The 22,852-nt window shown below is 36.1% G+C and overlaps 2 protein-coding genes across 2 annotated transcripts; one reads left to right on the top strand and one right to left on the bottom strand.

The window, feature by feature from the left end:
* The first annotated feature begins 803 nt into the window (after positions 1 to 803).
* Positions 804 to 8,172, top strand: LOC137746015 (nicotinate N-methyltransferase 1). The gene is made up of 4 exons (XM_068486061.1): positions 804 to 1,411; positions 5,063 to 5,399; positions 5,825 to 5,889; positions 7,562 to 8,172. The coding sequence occupies exons 1-4, from the start codon at positions 1,007 to 1,009 to the stop codon at positions 7,859 to 7,861; spliced, it is 1,107 nt and encodes a 368-aa protein (XP_068342162.1). The 5' UTR covers positions 804 to 1,006; the 3' UTR covers positions 7,862 to 8,172.
* Positions 8,173 to 13,427: 5,255 nt separating this feature from the next.
* LOC137744394 (uncharacterized) lies at positions 13,428 to 19,288 on the bottom strand. The gene is made up of 8 exons (XM_068484219.1): positions 19,021 to 19,288; positions 18,782 to 18,957; positions 18,215 to 18,520; positions 17,931 to 18,058; positions 16,491 to 16,718; positions 14,751 to 14,874; positions 14,387 to 14,615; positions 13,428 to 13,768 (listed from the first exon to the last, which is right to left on the bottom strand). The coding sequence occupies exons 1-8, from the start codon at positions 19,286 to 19,288 to the stop codon at positions 13,428 to 13,430; spliced, it is 1,800 nt and encodes a 599-aa protein (XP_068340320.1).
* Positions 19,289 to 22,852: the final 3,564 nt, after the last annotated feature.

The raw sequence follows: 22,852 nt of genomic DNA, 5'->3' as shown, positions 1-22,852 counted from the left end.
ACTGAAGGGAGAATTGAAATCACATGGCAAACAGGTAAACTAATTTCGACAAAATTTTGAATATCTGACGATGGAGGAGTAATAAATTATTTATAAAAGTATAATTATCAGATATTTATAATATAAAAAAAAAAGATAATTAACTAAAATAAAATTTTATAATAAAATTAATGTTGTAGTACAAATTCGATTAGTAAATCGGTATGACCTTTTTATATTTAAAAATAAATAAATAAATAAACTGCTGAAGATACCACATTTCACATCACTGTTTTCACAAGTTTGGAAGAGGCCAATCCTACCTTTAATAATGGAAGGATTAGTAAAGAAAGTTGAGGTTTGATCATAAAATTAATTAATAATATAAGAGTATATTAATTACTTATAAATACGTTTAATGTCCCTTCTTTCCATGATATGGGATTCATTCTTAACATGTCTTATTACGTGTAGCGATTTTCAAACCTAACATGTGAATAACACAAACGAGATGATATAAAACACGTGTTGTCGTTGTACTTTCCACGTGAAACAATTTGTGCTTTTACCACAAAAACGTTAAGGTTTTACTATATAAAACTAATTAATAATACGAAGAACAATTCAATTATTTATGTAAAAATTCATTCTTTTCCGATATTGCGATTCACTCCCATATATCAATCAAATAGTTGTATCACGGATCGACTTTTGGGATAAAAGACAAAATTTACAGTGCATTCCTGACTTTTCATGTTTCAAAATTGGAATAATTTTGGACCACGTAGAAAAAGAAAAGAACCAGTATTATCTTTTCACAAGATTCATCACATGCAGCCCCAGAGATAAGCCGACACCACCTCTGACGTTTGTTGTGTCAGGAAGAATTTTCCCAAAATATGGTTGTAATTTAAAGATCCAGAAGAAAGAGGAGACTTTTTTTTTTTCCGAAATAATAAGAGTATAAAGAACTCGAAGAAAAAGAGAAACTGAAATTATAGCCTCGAGGTCATCATCTCATCAGGCCATGGACGGGAATAATCAAGTGAGTCACGTGACCGCAGGGCCAAGCAGCAGCAGCAACGAAGCAAGACTGGCTATCCTGGAGCTGGCCAACATGATCAGCGTCCCCATGTCTCTAAACGCCGTTGTTCGACTTAACGTCCCCGACGCCATCTGGCAGGGCGGTTGCAACACTCCCCTCTCCGCCTCTGACATAGTCGCACGCGTCCTCCCTAATGGCGGGGGCGACGCCGAGAACCTCCAGCGCATCCTCCGCATGCTCACCAGCTACGGTGTGTTTGAGGAGCATCTGAGCAACCTGGACGACGGCTCCGACGACAGAAAGTTCTCCCTTACTCCAATCGGTCAAACCCTCGTCACAGACCAAAACGGCTTGTCGTACGGCCCTTATGTCCTCCAACACCACCAGGTTTTTATAATCTTAATTATTAGACATTTAATTTCTTCAATAGGTAAACAGAATTCGATGATTGCCGTATATGAAATTTAAACTTACGACATCCTCTGAAGAAAAGTAAAGATTATATTTGGCCTTATTTATTAGCACTCAATGTAATGTTGAATACATCACACATTAAAATTTAATATTAAATAACTTATATACCCTAATATGCAATGATAATTTTGATTTTATAAGGTTAAAAAAAAATACTAAATACATCCAAAAATCTCTTTTAACATGTATATTACAAGATTATTTATCCTCTTCAACTCACCACTCTCACTCTCCATTGTGGAACAGAAGCCTAACCAAGCAAACTACAAACACATTGATTGAGAAAAATTATTTTTGACAGATGAAACTTGAAATCGACATTTCAAAAGCTTCACTTTATTCAAAATGTACCGTCATAGGTGGATGAACGTTAAACTTCATTGGTGTCAGATTACAGTCCTTGCCTTCTTTCGCAATGTAGATAATGGTGATGCCGTCATAGGTGGATGAACGTTAAACTTCATTGGTGTCAGATTACAGTCCTTGCCTTCTTTTGAATCAAACAGTACATAGCACAGACCATAAAAAAAAGTGAACAGAATCACTGTGAAGAGTGTGGGGTGTATAGAGCAAAGTGGGGTGTATGGAGAAAATGCAAAGGTGTATGTTGAGAGTATGGGGTGTGAGGGTATTATGAAAATGTATGTGGGGTGTATTAATAAAAATTTTAATTGAAAAAGCAAATATGGAGTGTATTCAACAATGTTTGGGGTGTTAATATAATAAGCCTTATATTTGAGGTATAAAGTATGTGGAAAAAAAAAAAAAAAAAAAAAAAAACGTAGAAGCACTAGACCAAATTTAGTAAATTTGTAAACCATATGATGTGTCACCAATAAGAAACAAGCACATTAATCGACACTTAGTTAATAATCCAATCATCTATAATCAAATCATTTGAATTATAAATTTGGTTTATATACTGAAAATATGATTTAAACCCCTTAAATTCAATTTTTTCCATATAAAACCTGACATAATTTTTTTACTCAAAAAAAAAAAAAAAAAAAAAAAAACCAAGTGATTAGGATCCACCTAAGTGAATTCATTAATTACTTATTACTTTACACATTTTACATTTTTTAGATGCCTAAAATACCCCTATTACATATTTGATGTGTACAATTAATTCTATGCAGATTGTAAGGATAGAGTTAATGATTTTGCTAAAAGAAAAATAAGACATTAATGTTAAGAAATTCATTGCATATTAATATCAAATATGAGAATTGTTGGCTTAATTCTATGTATAAGGCATTATGAGTTCATATATATATTTTTTTACAACCAAAAAAAAAAAACCTAATATATGTAATAATACATACAAAAAAGGTAATTTACCTACCATGTACAAAAATTTTATTTGATTCAAAATGTGTATAAATATATGTGTGTGTGTGTGTGTGTGTCACATCCCGGCTCGGGCCGGAACCACTTCCCGGGCCCGACTCCACCACCGTAGCACGATATTGTCCGCTTTGGGCTTACCATTCCCTCACGGTTTTTGTTTTTGGGAACTCACGAGCAACTTCCCAGTGGGTCACCCATCATGGGATTGCTCTAGCCCCCTTCTCGCTTAACTTCGGAGTTCCTACAGAACCCGAAGCCAATGAGCTCCCAAAAGGCCTCGTGCTAAGTAGGGATGGGAATATACATATAAGGATCACTCCGATGTGGGATGTCACAATCCACCCCTCTTAGGGGCCCGACGTCCTCGTCGGCACACCACGGCCAGGGTTAGGCTCTGATACCAAATGTCGCATCCCGGCCCGGGGCAGAACCACTTCCCGGGCCCGACTCCACCACCGTAGCACGATATTGTCCGCTTTGGGCTTACCATTCCCTCACGGTTTTGTTTTTGGGAACTCACGAGCAACTTCCCAGTGGGTCACCCATCATGGGATTGCTCTAGCCCCTTTCTCGCTTAACTTCGGAGTTCCTAAAGAACCCGAAGCCAGTGAGCTCCCAAAAGGCCTCGTGCTAAGTAGGGATGGGAATATACATATAAGGATCACTCCCCTGGCGCGATGTGGGATGTCACGATAATATACATATAAGGATCACTCCCCTGGCGCGATGTGGATGTCACAATCCACCCCCCTTAGGGGCCCGACGTCCTCGTTGGCACACCATGGCCAGGGTTAGGCTCTGATACCAAATGTCGCATCCCGGCCCGAGGCGGAACCACTTCCCGGGCCCGACTCCACCACCGTAGCACGATATTGTCCACTTTGGGCTTACCATTCCCTCACGGTTTTGTTTTTGGGAACTCACGAGCAACTTCCCAGTGGGTCACCCATCATGGGATTGCTCTAGCCCCCTTCTCGCTTAACTTCGGAGTTCCTACAGAACCCGAAGCCAGTGAGCTCCCAAAAGGCCTCGTGCTAAGTAGGGATGGGAATATACATATAAGGATCACTCCCCTGGCACGATGTGGGATGTCACAGTGTGTGTGTGTGTGTGTGTGTGTGTGTGTGTATTTATATAATTAGACCATAGTAATTTACCTACCTACTATTTGAAATGTTCATTTCCAATGATGCAAAATATTGTATACCAACAATAAAATATTGCATAAACTTAGGAATTGGATCATGCTTTTGATTTTATCTTTTACCTACTAACAATCATATACATATTACTTCATATATTTTTACCAAAAAAACGTCCCTAATAGGCTAATATATGTAATAATACATGAAAAATAATTTACCTACCATATATACAAAAATGTTATTTGATTCAAAATATATAATCTACGTTTTCTCAAAATATAAAATAATATATATATATATATATATATATATATATATATATATATATATATAATCTAGGTGTAGTGTGTGTGTATATATATTATATAATTGGAACAAAGTAATTTACCTACCTACAAATTAATTTCCAATAATTTACCTACAAAAAATTATACCCCATGTGTAATATAATATCTTTTTTTCACTAATACATGGAGAATAATTTATCCATAACAGGAAGAAATATAATTTGATGTATTATATTGAAAAATATTATGTCATACTTATATTTATACAACAATAAAATGTGCCTAATATATGTAACAATACATGAAAAATAATTTACCTACAAGTTAGAGAAGTGTTATTTGATTCAAAATATATAATACGGATTTAGTATATTTTTTTTTAATAATTGGAACAAATTAATTTACTTCCCAATTAATGCCAAAAATATATATATATATATATATATATATATATATATATATCACAAAAAAGGTAAAATTTTGGTATGATATGGATACAATTAATGCAATACAACAGTTTATATATTTTATTTCACTTTTTCTACAACTTTTAATTTGGAATAAATTTAGGGATTTGGGAAAGTGGCAAAGATGTAAATAAATTGTATTAGTAGGTCAATAGTGTACCAATATGGCTGCAGATTTTAAATTTGGGCTTTTATTGGACATTTATATGTATATGGATTTTTATAGGAATCATGAATTGTAAAGGCCAAAATATAAAGCACCTAAAATTTTTGATCTCCTTAGAATTATCCTATTTAATATTGGAGCTTTTCAAGGATGTGCTTATGGGAGCGTGGCCGATGGTTCACGAGGCGGTGGTGGACTCCACGGTAGAGCCATTTGTGAAGGCGAACGGTGAGCCGGCTTACGAGTACTACGGGAAAAAGCCGGAGATGAACGGCCTAATGCAAAAGGCGATGTCGGGTGTGTCAGTGCCGTTCATGAAGGCGATTTTGGACGGCTACGACGGATTTGAAGGGGTGGAGAGGTTGGTGGATGTGGGAGGGAGTGCAGGGGATTGCCTGCGGATGATCCTACAGAAGCATCCTAATGTGAGGGAAGGAATTAACTTCGACTTGCCTGAGGTGGTTGCCAAGGCACCAGCAATAGCTGGTAAGATAAATGACCGGGTTTATTAGTAACAATTTCTAGTCAATGCATGTGTTGTCATGACTTATTTGAGTTTGGTTCACTTAAATTTTATATATTAGGAATTCTGGCCGTTAGATTTTGGTGAATGATCAATTGAGAACCGTTTAACGAGTAAAAAATTTAATCTATAAAATACATCGGATAATAACAAAATTTTCGTTAATTATGAGGTGCGCCTTTAATGTTACGTATCACTGAATGATACATGTAATTTAGCTTTTAAATTTTATTTTCATTTCTCTTCATTTGACCTATTCATTTTTTGTATTACTCAATCCTACGTATTCATTTTTAATACCATTTAGTCCTACGTATCATTGAAGAAAAATGATGAATTATAATCATATTGCTAGATACGAGCATTATGTTAATGGTTTGTGGTGCAGGAGTGAGTCATGTTGGCGGTGACATGTTCAAGTCAATTCCTAGGGGTGACGCTATTTTTTTTAAGGTTTGTGCAAACCTCCATTAAACATATATTTAGAAAATTGTTATTCACACTCTCGATATATTGTGCAGTTTAAATTTTTTATATTTAGAAATTTTATATTTTTCTAATGCACAATTTGATTTTTAAAGTGTTTATATATATTTTTTTATCTCAAAAAATATTACTAATGAGTACTTACTGACCACAGATATTTAAAGTATGATTAATAGATGCATATACTTTCCAAAATTAATTAAGTTAGGTAGAACATCAATATCAGATTGTTATCTTTGTTTGAAACTTGAAACTTGAAAGCATCTCTTTCACTATTTTATGAGTGGTGACTTATTTAACTATATTTAGATGCATGAATGTGTCTATTCAAATACTTCTAGGATTCTAATTCTGAGTTTTCGATTTGACTTATTCTCTTTCATTGGACATTTCTGTTTTATTTTTTAACTTTAAACTAAATAAACAGATAAAATCAATAAACCAAAATAAACACAAGTGTGTAAAAATAAAAAATAAAAATGAGTGCAAAATTCAATTTTCTTTGGTAATTGTCTTCTTAATCCATAGAATAATGACAGAAAAAGTGTTAAGTGCTAGACCCCTATACAAAATATAAAATTGTTCTCTTGGTCCAGAGATATACCATGAGACATGACTCAATCCAAACCAAGTTAATCCAATTCTTATTATTGGGTGTATTCAATTGGGAATTTGAGATATTTTGATGGATTTATAAATCCATGAATTTTTTTAGGAGTTTAATTAATTTGTAAATATTTCATGTAAAATTTTGATTGAATTCCCTTGAAATCTCATGGGGAATGTGAGATTTGTGGTTGCTTAAAATACATTACAAAATCTCTTCAATTCACTCTAATTCCTCAACTTTTTCAAATTCTTTAAAATCAAATTCTAATTGAATACACTTAGAATGTTATAAACTTCTTTAAAATCTTAATTGAATACACCCAGATTTCTAGAGATTTTAATAAACTTTCTTAAAATCATGATTGAATACATGTTGAATTTCAGAAAATCACTTGCAATCCTGATTGAATACCCTTAGGTTCATTAAAATAATTAAAATCCCTCAAAATCTCAATTGAATACACCTCCACCAAATCAATGCTTGTAACATACACACCCCTCAGTTACAAATTATTGTTTAAATTGGGTTCATACTAATAGTTGTATAAAATAAAATAAAATAAAAAGCTGCATATATACTACCCCTTATTCGGAATTGATAACTCTACTATTAGTATATATGCAGCTTTTTATGTTATATATGCCTCTACTATAAACATGTAGAATTTTTTATTAGAAAATCAAGTGTATCCTGGGGAATCACTCAATTGTAAGTTCTTCTTCAATTTTAAGTGTTTCTCTGCAAAGCATTTTTACGATCTACAAGGGCTTCTACAACGTAGAACTGATTATTTTGATTTTAATGTCCAACGCATTAAGAAAGTAATTTTAGTTCAGTAAACATTTTTAGCTCCTCTAAAACCAATATCAAATGCGCACTACCATTCTTTTTCCTTTTTTTAAGTTCATTTATGGTCTCCTAGCAAGCATGTCGAATTAGAAACTGAAATTTCTGTCCTAATTTGCTCAAACTTATGCACTAATTATGCTTGATTGGCTTGACTAATTAATATATGTCAAAACTTGGCAGTGGATTTTATCAACGTGGACGGATAGCGAATGCAAGGTGATACTGGAGAATTGTTACAAAGCACTTCCGGAAGGAGGGAAGCTTATAGCCTGTGAGCCGGTATTGCCGAAGAAATCAGACGAGAGTCATAGGACCCGTGCGCTCCTAGAAAACGACATATTCGTGATGACCATCTACAGGGCCAAGGGCAAGAATAGGAGCGAAGATGAACTCCGGCAGCTCGGTCTCTCCGCTGGTTTCTCCCATTTCAAACCATTCTACATCGATTATTTCTACACCGTCATAGAATTCCAAAAGTGAAGTTTCATTTGGCTTAAATTCAACTTTGTTGTGCTTTGCTCCTTTTGATTAAGAAGAATAAGAATTGTAAAACTTCCATTTGGCTTAAATTCAACTTTGTTGTGCGTTGCTGCCAAATTCAACTTTGTTGTGCGTTGCTCCTTTTGATTAAGAAGAATAAGAATTGTAAAACTTCCATATGGCTTAAATTCAACTTTGTTGTGCTTAGCTTCTTTTGATTAAGAAAGAATAAGAATTGTACCAGTTCGATTCTCGCCAAAGGTAAATTTATACCACATCATTATGGCTTGACCATTGTGAGGCTTAACTCATTTTCTCACCTCGTTAATGTAGATAATATCATTTGTTCAAATAAAAAACATTTCATTCATACTAAATTACAAATTATATTCATGACCAACACTAATAGGCCGAACCCTATGCTTGATTATTGGGCTTCAAATTATTCAATTTCTAACGATTTTCAAATTCTTCATGTTTCTATTTCAACTTGATCCAAATCAACCTAATAATTCTATTCCAAATTGTAATAAGAGGGTGACATGTGTAATGTAAAATTACTTTTCTATTAAATTATTATATACCTGTTGGTTCGGTTTACCGTGGGGTTAGACATTATTCAATCCAAATTAAAGTGTAAGAAAAATAGATGTCTAAGATTGAAAGTAGAAGATATTACAGTTGTTGAGTCACTTAGTACTACGATCTAATAGTATTCTTCTTCACTTGTAAGTGAGAGGTCTTTGGTTTGATTCTCGCCAAAGGCGAATTTAAATCACATTATTGCTAACCCATTGTGATGCTAAGTCCACACCCCTCCTCTTATTGCAAATAATATCGTTTGTTAAAAAAATAGTTGTGAAAATTAAATTTAATAGCTAAAGTTGTTGGCATAAAAAATCAGATAGAATACGATTTATGTCCACTCATGATTTGGCCCGAGTTTTTCTTTCGATCTAGTGCCAATGAGTGGTTGAAAGAAAGTACGGTAATAGGTCTACTACTATTGGAGGCCTCCCAAATAGGTCTACCACTAAAGAAGAATGTGAAGATGTCCAAAAATTTGATTGTGCTTGAGAATAAGAAAGCTGAATAGGCAAAAGTAATGTTCTAAACGGCGCTAGGCGTTAGTCGGGTAAGGGGCAAGGGTCTAGTGCCTAGGCTCCTAGGAGCCTAGAATCTAGGCATTTTATTTTACTTTAATTAAGTATATTGTATAATGCATAAATAATGTCCACTTATACTTAAGAAAATACATAATTGTATTGAGATACATAAATTGCAAAATAGAATGACATATAGATTATTAAGTATAGATAGTGGCGAAGCTACATGAGGGTAAGGAGTGGCAGCCGCCCTTCCCATCGCCGGAAAACATGTCTAGGAACGCTGGTTTAGCCCCTCTGCTCTCGTCGGAACTGAGAAATCCCATTTGAGGCGACCAATGATCTGGTTTTGCTAATACGTAGCGCAAGGTTATAATTTTTTTTTTTTTTCAAATCCAGGCCAAAATGACATTGTTTTGGTCCTGGTAAAAAGATATTAAAAATTTCCTAATTAAACGACACCGTTTCGTTTAATGATTTGAAAAAAATAAAATAAATATAGGGACCATTGCCCCTTTGTTTCCTCCCTCCAATCTTGTTCCTTTCTTCATTTTTCAATTAGAGAGCAGCAAAGTGTGCTGCTGCTCTCCATCTCCCAGCAATAGAACCCTTAGCCCTGTTTGGCCCCTTTGCAGCCTTCAAGCCACTTTAGCCGGCACCAGCCACTCCAATCGTTGCCAACTTTGAAGCCACCCCAGCTTCTAGCCTTGAAGCTAATCCCAATTTGTAGGTAAATATTTTAATTTCTAATCTATAATCCCTAACCCTAATTAATTATTTAATATGAATTTTTTATTAATTGGTATAGTATAGAAATAGAATCATATAGTAATACACTAATATGGTTATTGGTTATTGATTATTGATGAATAAAATTATGTTTAAGGTAAAAATTGAATTCTTGATTATTGATTGATTAATTAAATTATTGTATAATGTCTACGATTATTCATATGATTAGTTGAATTGAATTTTTGTTTATTGAATAATTTGTGTGATTATTAGTATTGATTAATTGAATTGTTGGTTAGATTAGTTATTAGTCAAGTTAGTGTAGTCTACTCTAGGACTAAGAGTCTAAGAATTTTGTTTTTCTTTCTATTTTACAGTTACGTAATGGAACGATACTATAAGAAACAATGTTTAAATCTTCCTCCAAATATTTCGGCTAGTCCTCCTTCAAATATTCCCAGTAGTCCTCCTTATCCTTCAAATATTCCAAGAAGTCCTCTTTCAAATATTTATGGTAGTTCACAATAAAGTGAAGCCACTAAGTTGGATGAAATATTGACTAATCTTTATGCAAACCTTCGACATAGACGTCAAATGCTTGATTATCCACCTAATTATCGTGGAGCAATTCGTTGACACTATCTCCAAAATGATCATTGTCAACCTAAAGACTACATCATGCTAAGAAAAGCTAGCAACAATCGATGTTTTATCACCAGTTGGTTTGAAAAGTTAAAGTAGTTAGAGTATAGTATAGTAAAAAGATGATGCATTTTACTGTTATTGCTATCTTTTCAAATGTGATTTCGATAAACCTGGTAGTATTGGAAGTGATGCGTTCACTGAGAAATGATTTATAAATTGGAAGAAATGAATATAAAATTTTCGAGTCCATGAAGGAGGTGTTAGAAGTCTTCATAAAGTTGTACAACAAGCTAGAGATTTGATGACACAAAAGCAACACATTGAAACATTTGTGATTGAGCAAACCGATGAATCTCGCATTAATTATCACACTTTGTTGAGTGCACAAGATAGTTGTTGGGACAAGGTTTACCTTTTTGTGGTCACAATGAATTGTTAAAGTCAAGCAACAGGGTTAATTATTTGGAGCTTACGCAATTTCTTGCCGATCATAATGAGAAAGTTAGAATGGTTGTGTATGAGAATGCTCCCAAGAATCTTAAGGTTACTTCTTTCATTATTCAAAAAGATCTTGTCTATGCTTGTGCAATTGAAACTATTGATGCAATCACTTAAGATATGGAAGGTACATTATTTTCTCTTTTAGTTGATGGATCATGTTATGTTGTGTTTCAACTAAAGAGCAAATAGCAGTGGTATTGCGTTATGTGAACAAAAAAGAAACAATTGAAAAGTTTTTGGGTGTGCAACATGTCTTATCTACAACTAGTAGCTCTCTTGGAGAGGTCATTAAGAGATTATGTGCTACAACAAATTTGAGTATGTCCAAATTACGGGGACAGGACTATGATGCAACTAATAATATGAAAGGTAAGCTAAATGACCTTAAAACAAAGATTGTGAACAAATATCCTCGAGCATTTTATGTTCATTGTTATGCACATCAACTTCAACTAGCTCTTGTAGCTGTTGCAAAGGGAAGTGAGGGCGTTGTCATTTTCTTTAATAATGCTAATATTTTGGTCAATATTATTAGATCGTGTAAGCGGTGTGATGCATTTAGAGAGAAACAACAACTTAAGAAAGCTCTTGATATTGGTGATCTTGAAACGAGTAAAGGGTTAAATCAAGATAGTAGTCTCATGTGTCATTGTGATACAGGTGAAACTCATATTATGGTATTATAATTAGTATTATTGTTATGTTTGAAGTTATGGAATTGAATGATTGCTTCAATGAGGTAAACACCGAGTTACTTCTTTATATGGCATGTTTAAGTTCTGCATCTTTTAACAAACAAAAATTGTTCGTTTAGCCCAACTTTATTCTCAAGATTTTACTAGTATGAACCTCATGAATCTTCCAATTCAACTTGATAATTACATTCACGATATGAAGATGTATAATGAGTTCTCATTATTGAAAGAAATTAGTGATCTTGCAAATGAGTAAGCAAAGACCGAGAGGTATGCAAGTTACATGTTAGTGCACAAGCTTTTTACATTGGTTTTGGTGTTACCAGCTGCAACCGCTTTGGTGGAGAGAGCTTTTTCTGCTTTGAAGATTGTGAAAACACCATTGCGTAAGATTGTGAAAACACAATTTTCATAGCAAAAGAAACTTTCCACCAAAGTGTTTACAACCAATAACACCAAAACCAATGTAAAAAGCTTATACACTTATAACTTGCACACCTTCCGGTCTTCATCAACTCCTTTGAAAGACCACTAATTCCTCTCAATGATGAATACTCACTATGCATCTTCTTGTCATGAATGTAATTTTCAAGTTGAATTGGAAGATTCATAAAGTCCATATGATTAATATCTTGAAGATAAAGTTGGACTAAATGAATAAGTTTTGCCTTGTCAAATACTGCAAAATTATTTACCAGACTCAAACATATCATACAAAGAAGCAACTCAATATTTGTCTTATTGAAGTGATCATTCAATTCCTTTAGTTGCATATCAGGAACTTGAAAATAGAGGTCCACAAGATGGTAATGGAAGTTTGTGAGTTTTAGAGCTTTACGCCTTGATTTCTAGTAATAAATGAAAATAGTTGTAGATGAGACATGTTGCATACCCCAAAACCTTTCAATTGCTTCTCCTTTTTGTCAACATAATGCAATACCATCGTCATTTGCTCTTAAGTTGAAAATAACATGATCCATCAACCAAAAGACAAAAAATAAAATGTGTCTTCCATATTTTAAGTGATTGCATTAATGATTTCAATTGCACAATAATTATTGGAAGAAGTATCCATAACATTCTTGGGATAAGATCTTTTTGACTATCGAAAGAAGTATCCTTAACATTCTTGGGAGCATTCTTAAGCACAACCTTTCTAACTTTCTCATTATGATCAGCAAGAAATTGCTTAAGCTTCAAATAATTACCCCGATTGCTTGATTTCAACAATTCATCGTGACCATAAAAAGGTAAACCTTGTCCGAACAACCATCTTGTGCACTCAAGTGAGGCACTCAATAAAGTGTGGTAATTAATGTAAGCTTCATTGGTTTGCTTAATCACAAAAGTTTCAATGTGTTGCTTTTGTGTCATCAAATGTCTAGTTTGTTGTATAGCTTTATTATGAATACTTCCAACACCTCATTCATGGAGTTGAAAATTACATTGATTCTTGCTAGTTTTTCTTAGCATGATGTGGTCTTTTGGTTGACAATGATTATTTTAGAGATAGGGTCTACAAAATGCTTCACGATAATTAGGTGGATAATCAAGCATTCGACGTCTATGTCTAGGGTCTGCGTGAAGGATAGCTAATATTTCATCTAACTTAGTGCCCTCACTTTGTTGTGAACTACTAGGAATATTCGAATAAGGATTTCTTGGAATATTTGAAGTAGGAGGAGGACTACTCGGAATATTTGAAAGAGGAAGGACGACCCGAAATATTTGGAGGAGGATTTAAGCATTGTTTCTTATAGTATTGTTTCATTATGTAACTGCAAAATGGGAAGAAAAAAAAATCTTAGACTCTTAATCCTAGAGTAGACTATACAAACATGACTAATAGCTAATACAACCAATAATTCAATTAATCAATACTAATAATCAGAGTAGTTCCCAAGATGACTCAAGTAAACCCCCAATAGGTAACCTATTGATCAAATAGACTGCAGTTGAGAATGCTTCTACCCAATAGAGATATGATACTTGAGATGCAAGTAAAAGAGTTATAGCTGTCTCAACTAAATGTCTGTGTTTTCTTTCAACACTGCCATTTTCCTTAGGAGTATGAGGGCAACTAAATTCTTTCATAATACCATGAGACTTAAGAAAACTCTTGAAAATATTGCTTGTAAATTCACTCTCTGAATTAGATTGGACAACTTTTATTTTATTACCAAGAATGTTCTCAGCATAACACTTAAACTCAACAAAAACTGAATACACTGCAGATTTAGATTGCAAAGGGAAAAACAAACTATATTTGCTGTAATCATCAACTATAAGCAAATAGTATCTATAACCACTCAGTGAAACAACAAGTAAGGGTCCCCATACATCACAGTGCAACAATTCTAAACATTTGGAAGATACAGACTTGGTAGAGCTGAAAGGTAGTTTGTGATTCTTTGCCATAGCACAATTTGAGTAGAAAAGATCCACAGAGTGTTTACCCATGACAACAACTTTATTGGAAGAAAGTACCTTTCAAAATATGACAGAAAAGGGATGACCGAGTCGATTGTGCCGGATCTTTGTAGTAACAGTAACACTTACTAAAGCAAAAGGAAAGGATAAACCTTTACATGTTGCAGAAGACCGATGAAGAGGAAGGAAACCATCTCTATATGGTCCCCGCAAAAGCATATTCTTTGTAGAGTGATCCTTAACAGATGATGCATCAATATCAAAGGTTAATAAACAATCATTATCTTTGATGAATTGAAATGCAGAAAAAAAATCATGCTGCATTTAGGGCACATGCAGAACCTTGTGCAGTTTAAACGAAATTGAGGTAGTGTGCAAAAATGAAGAACCAACATGATATATAAACAGACATTTACCATCTTCAATGTACACTTTTTCTTCACCATGATAATGAACATGAGATTCAATGTTGGAGATGTCATTGGTGATATGTGATATGGTACTAGAATCGATAAGCCAGGAAGGAGATAGCTTCGAGGTGTAGTGAGCAGACATAGCAGCAATTAAATCGCGATCAGAAATTGCAGCTCCAACGGCAGTGAGAGAGTCAGAAATCTCCTTGATTTGTTGAAGATAATCGACTATCTACAGAGATCATTTCTGAATGTTTTAAAGACGAGAACACAATTAATGGACATGCATCAGAAACACCACCAAATCGCTACTCAAGTTTTGTCCATAGATCACAAGACGAAGAAACACCAACTGTGAGGGACTTACCTCTTTTGAGATAGTCGAGTTGAACCAAATCGGAAGGTTTTGATCATTCTCATTCCAAACCTCAAAGGTTGGATTCATGGAGCGATCAAGCAAAAATGGCGACGGGCATGGCTTAGTTCCATCACTGATTTAAGAAGCTTGTAACGCTTAAGAATTGGTGCAAAGAGAGCACACCACAAAACATAGTTCGATCTCTTCAGCTTAATTGGAACCATGTTTCCAATGTTCTAAATCGTAAGAGAAATATACAATTGGGAGGAATTGAGATTTAGGGAAGAAGAATTAGGGTTTGGGAGTTCAACCGACTCAATCAGGGAAGATGAATCCGATGGAGAAGTCATTGCAGATCAAGGTTGACATGAGAAAAATCAAGATCAGAGAAGAACAAGAAATCAAGATCAGAGATTAGAGATTAGCGAAAGAAATTCACAGAATCGAAGAAGCCGTGAGGCAAATGGCGATGGTACCATATAGAAGCTCAAGAACACTTAGAAACTTTGTTATATTAAATATTCCTCTTCATATCATTACACAATAATTACAATGTATCTTTGGTATATATAGGTTTATACCACTGATGACAATTACATAAAAGCCCCTAACTAAGTCACTAATTTTCTGTTTCTTACTCCGCAAAAGCAACCATTTTTTGTTTCTTACTCCGCAAATTCACCAAGTCACTAATTTTCCTCCCATAAATGTAAAGTAACCAGATGTGGATCAACGATCAGTAACGTTGCCTGCCCAATTTGCATCGGTGTAACCCTCTATTCGGCAATGATCATTTTTGGAAAACATGATACCTCTACCCGGTGAGGACTTCAGGTATCGTAGGATATGTTTAACTGCACCTATATGTGCCTCACTCGAAGAATGCATAAATTGACTAACAACACTTACTGCGTATGCAATATCAGGCCTGGTGTAAGATAAATAAATTAACCTCCCAACTAACCTTTGATAACGATCTCTGTTAGTGGGAACTTGATCAGGGTGCACGGCAAGATGGTGATTTTGGACTATAGGGGTGTCAGTCGGTTTACAATCAAGCATTCTGGTTTCAGCTAATAAGTTTAGAACATTTTTTTTTTTTGAGACAGAAATATACCCTGTTTAGATCGAGCTATTTCTATCCCCAAGAAATATTTCAAACCACCAAGATCTTTCATCTCAAACTCGGTTGCTAGGTAATCTTTGAGCATTTAGATTTCCTCTTTGTCGTCACCTGTAACAATCATATCGTCCACATAGATGATAAGTGCTGTCAATTTCCTTATTTGACGTTTCAAGAAAAGTGTATGATCGGAATTGCTTTGATTAAACCCATATTTCCTCATAGTCATCTGAAACCTACCAAACCATGCTTGAGGTGATTGTTTCAACCCATACAACGCTTTATTCAACTTGCACACTACTCCGGGTTGTAAAACCGATGCATAACCAGGTGGAATATCCATATACACTTCTTCTTTAAGATTACCATGTAAGAAAGCATTTTTCACATCAAATTGCTGTAATGGCCAGTCTAAGTTGGCCGCTAATGAAAGCAATACTCTTACCGTATTAATCTTTGCTACAGGGGCAAATGTCTTTGTATAATCAACACCATACGTCTGAGTGTATCCCTTGGCCACCAATCGTGCTTTGTATCGTTCAACAAACCCATCAGCTTTGTACTTGATGTACACCCATCGACACCCAACTCTCTTCTTTCCTTGGGAAAGTGGAACTAAATCTCACGTTTGATTTTTCTGGAGTGCCGCCATTTCTTCCTCCATTGCCTTGGTCCATCGATCGTCAGATAGTGCATTCTTCAATGAACTTGGTGTGCTATCATTGGATATTTGTTGTACAAAAGCTTTGCCGGGTTCTGATAACTTCTGTGATGACACATAGTTGGCAATGGGGTATTTAGAGCTTTTCGTTGTGTCCGGTGAATATCGATTGGGTGGCTTTCCATAGTTGTGCCTGAAAGGTAATTGATAATTCGGAACAACGGTATCATCAACAGGGATAGTAAAGCTTACCTCATGAGTATGGTCATCTAGTGCTACTATATTTTGAGACGAGGGGGAGTAGTATCAGTAGAAGTCTCAAAGTTGACAAATGGCAGCACTGTTGCCGTGGGTAAGGAATGCATTGCCGTGCCTACCGTTGATTATGTGGGCAGCATTACGGCTGCTGTTGGCTGAGCTAACAGCGCAGCCACTATAGGCTCGACTGGTGCCAGCAGAAGATAAATTCATGGTCCAATCCTTCTCATTATGCCGTGTCTCCCCCTGATGAGGAGGATTGGAAGAATCCGAAGGGTAAAACATCTCAGACTAGGAAAAAATGACATCCATAGTAACATACATTCGACGGGAAGAAGGGTGGTAACAACGGTACCCTTTCTGATGGAGTTCGTACCCCATAAAAATACAACAGAAAGCACACGGTTCAAGTTTCGTCCGTTGATTTTTATGAAGATGAACAGATGCAACATATCCAAAAACCCTAGGTGAGAGTACCAAAACTGACGATAGGTGCACGAAGGTAGCAAAGACTTGTAAGGGAGTAAGAAAATCCAGGATTTTGGATGTCAGACGATTGATAAGATAAGTGGAGGTTTGAATAGCAACATCCCAAGAAGAACGGGGAACATATGCCCCAATCAAGAGTGAGCGAGCCGTTTCTAAGAGATGACGATTTTTGCACTCAGCCACCTCGTTCTGTTGAAGAGTCTGAAGACAGGTAGTTTCGTGAAGAATTCTATGATTAGTTAAATAATAGGAAAAATCATTATTAACATATTCACCACCATTATCAGAACGCAAAATCCGTATTTTAGTAGAAAACTGTGTCTGAACCATGGTGAGGAAGGTCTTAAAAGTCGAAAAAAGCATCATTTTGTGCTTAAGAAGATATAACCATGTCATCCATGTGCAATCATCTATGAACGTTACAAACGATCGAATATCAGATGAAGTAGTAATTGGAGATGGTCCCCAAACATCCAAATGAACAAGACCAAAAAGAATAACACTTTTATTAGAATTCAGCGGATAAGAAACAAGGTGACTCTTGGCGAGTATACAAGTGTCACATTAAGAGTCTGAAACTGAACAACCAACAAATAAATTCAGAAACATATGTTGCAAATAATTGAAAGATGGATAACCCAAACGGTGATGCCATAACCATATCGAACGCCTCTTGTGATCAACAGCTCCTTGGGTGAGAGTGACCCGTCCTGTACTAACATCATCCACAAAATAAAGATTCCCCCTCTTAGTACCATGACCAATTATCTCCTTCGTGAGAATATCCTGTATAAGACAAAACTTTGGATACATTAGCACACAATAGTTCAATTGTTCAGTAGCTTGGCCAGGAGACATCAATTTATGCTTTAGTAAAGGTACAAGTAATGTATGAGGCAAAGAGAAAGTGGACGTGAGGCGCACGGTGCCAGCGCCAATTACCGGTAAGGTGACTCCATTAGCATTAGTAATATTACGTCGGAGTGGAATAGTATCACTAGCTAAATCAATGGGATCATAAGTCATATGGTCTGTGGCACCGGAGTCGATGATCCATCCAGATGGAGTAGCATCACTATTCATATTGAAAACATAACCACAGTTACCTGAGGATTCTGGAGACATGTTGGAAGAACTCGAAACCGGAGGAGGATCATTTTGAGATATCAAAGATAATTGGGACATGAAGGTGGCGAGATTGGCTTGCCCAAGCTTGGCTTGCTCGTCTCGTTCTCGTTGTTTCTGAAGCTTCAACGATTCCGACCAGTCAAGATAGCCATGCAATTAGAAGCAATTATCACGGCCATGCTTCTCGCTACCGCAATAAGTACAACCACTAATCGTGATAGGTGGTTTAGGATGAGGAGGACGGGGACCCGTGGTGGGCCATGAGGCTGACCTAGCAGCGAAAAGCGAGCCTTATGCAGGGCTCGGGGCAGTAGCCTGGGGTTGCAGTCCTGGGCTTGGTGTATGTGACTTATTGGAGGCACGGGGACAAAGTAGAGCTACAGCCCGTGTGGCAGGCCGAGCCACCATGGTTGCCCCACTTAGCAGCTGTCCTCCGGTATTCATCACAGCTTGTCGCATTCCCTCCCGGTGAACATAGGCAAAAGTTTGTTCGACGGAAGAAAGGGGCTCAATTCGTAGAATATCACTACGAATTTTATCAAACATCTCATCCAATCCTACAAGCAAAGTGTACACACGATCTGTTTAAACAATTTTATTAAAAATTTCAATATCAATACCGCATTTCATCAGATTAGGTCGATGATAATCAATCTCCTGCCACAAAGATTGAAGATCATTATAGTATGTCTCCCCCGGTCGTCCATCTTGCCTCATGCGAGAAGCCTTACAAGTAAGATCATAGACTTGAGATATATCGGAGCCGTCATAATACGTGTGAGCAATCGCGTCCCACACTTCCTTTGTTGTCAATAGTCGAAGACAGTACCTAATCAAATTGGGTTCCATAGAGTTGATGAGCCAACCCTTCACAATAGCGTTCTCCATACGTCATTTGGTGAAGGCCAGATCGTCGATAGGTGGTTGGGGATTACTCCCAAACAAGTAGCCCAACTTGTCTTTTCCAGCAACAAACATCTCAATAATCTGAGACCAAACTCCATAATTGGCACCATTGAGTTTGATGCCAATCGAAGCAGTAGACGAATCATGATGGACAATCTGTATAACAACTTGTGGTATAGGTAGGGTAGGATTCATGGTAGGGTCGGTAAGGGTAGTAGTGTTTAGGGTTGTAGTGTTTAGTGTAGAAGTAGAATCGGTTAGGATGAGGCTGTTTCCACCGGGGAGTGGTGGTAGGTTTTCCATGGGAGGACTGAGTTTGCTTGAGGGAACGGGCAGAGAAGAATCCTAGGATCTCTTCTCTGATACCATGCTAATTAGAGCTTATCTTTGGGGCTTAATTTTCTGATATGATTCTTCTCACCAAGGAGGAAAATATAAAATGTACAAGAGTGATTTACAAGGAAAGAAAGAAACATCAAATAACCTAATTACAATCTGATTACAAGAACTCAAATAGGTAACTAAACTAATTACAAAAGATCAACTCTCTAACACTACCGACAGGCTTACATTGCACGTCTTTGACAAAATAAAAACTACTAAGCCTCGTAGCTTACCTAATTTTTATTTGTGGCCCAAAGAAAGAACCTGCAACAGTAAATATTAGATGGCATTTAAGTCACTACATCGTATTGGTGTGCAAAAGAAACATTAATTCATTTCCAAAACAAACTAGACCAACTATTCGGCAGGGTTGGTTCTCGTTTATTTCGGACTCGAACGGCCACCTATCAGTCCTATCCTATTAGATTTTTGTATAGGCCAAATGTATATAATAGGTATATGCACAACCACCGGTGGGGAGTTGTTAGAAAACAAGAACCATGTGAACCGTTTTATCTGAAGAAGAAAATAAAATTTATTTTGTCTAATCGCAGTTGAACCGTCAGACCATTAATAAAGTATGCCTTTCGTGTGATTGGTGTCGCATCTGAGTTGGGACGCTAATCAAATCTCGATAAAAAAAATAAAAAAAAAAAGTAATATTATAGAGATTAAATTTGTAGACTAAATTTGTAAACTAAATGATGTGTCAATAATAGAAAATAAATACATTTATCAAAGTTTAAGTAATAATTTACTCATCAATTTCCATTTACTTTACAAAATTTAGTCTCCATAATATTACTCTAAAAAAATCAAAGTAATGCTATGGAAATTAAATTTAGAAACTAAATTTTGGAGACTAAAGGACATGTAAGTTGGTGAGTGTTTTATTACTTAAGCGTTGATAGACATGCTCATTTCTATTGGTGATACATTATTTAATTTGCAATTTTAGTCTTTAAATTTAGTCTCTCTAGCATTACTCAAAAAATTATATCCAACGAACTACATATTTTCATCTCTACAACACTTGACACCTCACAGTTCTAAAGTCTCAAATTTGAGTGTTTGACCAAAATCAGAGCCAGCTCTGAGGGTGTAGAAGTGGTGCCAATGCATAGATCCCTAGTTCAAGAGGGCCCTTAATTTACAATTTTATTTTACATGTGTATGAAGTATATCTATGACATCCCAAATCGCCTAGAGGAGTGATACTTATATGTATATTCTCATCCTTACCTAGTACGAGGCCTTTTAGGAGCTCACTGGCTTCGGGTTCCATGGGAACTCCAAAGTTAAGCGAGAAGGGGGCTAGAGCAATCCCATAATTGGTGATCCATTGGGAAGTTGCTCGTGAGTTCCCAAAAAACAAAACCGTGAGGGAATGGTAAGCTCAAAACGGACAATATCGTGCTACGATGGTGAAGCGGGCCCAAGAAGTGATCCGCCCCGGGCCAGGATGTGACAATTGGTATCAGAGCCTAACCCTAGCCGTGTGTGTGCCGACGAGGACGTCGGGCCTCTAAGGGGGGTGGATTGTGATATCCCACATCGCCCAGAAGAGTGATCCTTATATGTATATTCTCATCCCTACCTAGCACGAGGCCTTTTGGGAGCTCACTGGCTTCGGGTTCCATGAGAACTCCGAAGTTAAGCGAGAAGGGGGCTAGAGCAATCCCATGATGGGTGACCCACTGGGAAGTTGCTCGTGAGTTCCCAAGAAACAAAACCGTGAGGGAATGGTAAGCCCAAAGCGGACAATATCGTGCTACGGTGATGAAGCGGGCCTGGGAAGTGATCCGTCCCGGGTCGGGATGTGACAATATCTACTTAAAGGTCGAATAACTAAATTAAGTTCTTAGCATAAGTGTTTTCTCGCTTCGTATCTCTGTAGTTCTAACACGGTTCAAATACCTCTTGCAACACATTTTTTTAATTTTATTTAAAGTTCTTTTGTATTTAGAGTAAATTGTGGTAATAGTTCTTCAACTTTAACCCAATTGGAGCAATTGTCCCTCATCTAAAAGCCCAGTATCATTGGTCCCTCAACCCATTAAAACGAGTCACCTATCATGCACGTGAGGTTGGATCAAGAGGCAAATATGGAAAATCAAATAAGGAAAATTGTATCAATGGTCCTTCAACTTTCATCTAACTAGAGAAATAGTCTCTTAACTTTAACCCAATTGTAACAATGAATGGTAATGAATTCTTAATTGAGGGACCATTGCTCCAATTTAGTTAAACTTGAAGGAACATTGCTAAAATTTACTCTTGTATTTAAAAGCAAGGAGTTCCACACCCAAAAAGATAGAGGATGCAGATAGGTACTTAGCCATCTCACCACACATCATTTTATTTATTTTCTTTTGTGTTAAATCAATTTATGCACAATTAAAAAAAAAATACAAAATACAAAAAAAATACAGCAACCAAAATGTTAGATTTTATAAGGGCCTTTGTCTGAGTGTTGCACAGTGTCTATACAACCCGGGAGTCGGGCCTGACCAGAACAATTAAATTATTTGAGGCCGTTGCTTGATTCCATCTACATTGCAAATTCTATTCAAGCACCTTTAACATACGAAAATTTCCAAATACTCGTAGTTGCATGTTTTGTCCTCTCTTCACAAGTGAAGGCATTGTTCGCATAATTGGGCCCACCGGAATGAGTACAACACAGGCCGATAGCATCGAGGTGGAAGACGCCAGATTAAGAAACAACTATACCTTTAAAATAAGATATATTAATGATATTATTTTCTTTAATTATAACGCATAAAATGATATAACATAAAACTTGTTAACTTTAATTTTTCTGTTTACAAAGAAGCTCTGAATCTTCCGTTACATTAATATCAAATTTTCAGTCCCCATCACTCGTACTTCTATTCCTATTTGACGTTACAAACACGAAAGTACATTTCTTCTCCTAACCAATGAACGTCTGACACGCTAACAACCGAATGCATCGCTGACTTCTATGTCCAACGTGTCGTGTGGAGATTGCGAATAAAGAAACTTCGTGCGTAAATCTGGTCCATTCATTATCATTATGCGTTAAAAATTATTTGAAATTTTATTTAAATTGGACCAAAAAACTATACAATAAAAACTAATAAAAATTAAATACACGAGGAACGAATACGATGGAGGGAT

The sequence above is a fragment of the Pyrus communis genome, chromosome 9, assembly GCF_963583255.1.
Source record: "Pyrus communis chromosome 9, drPyrComm1.1, whole genome shotgun sequence".
NCBI lineage: Eukaryota > Viridiplantae > Streptophyta > Magnoliopsida > Rosales > Rosaceae > Pyrus > Pyrus communis.
Note: the sequence above shows the minus strand (reverse complement) of the source record. Positions and strands in the feature narration are given on the sequence as shown.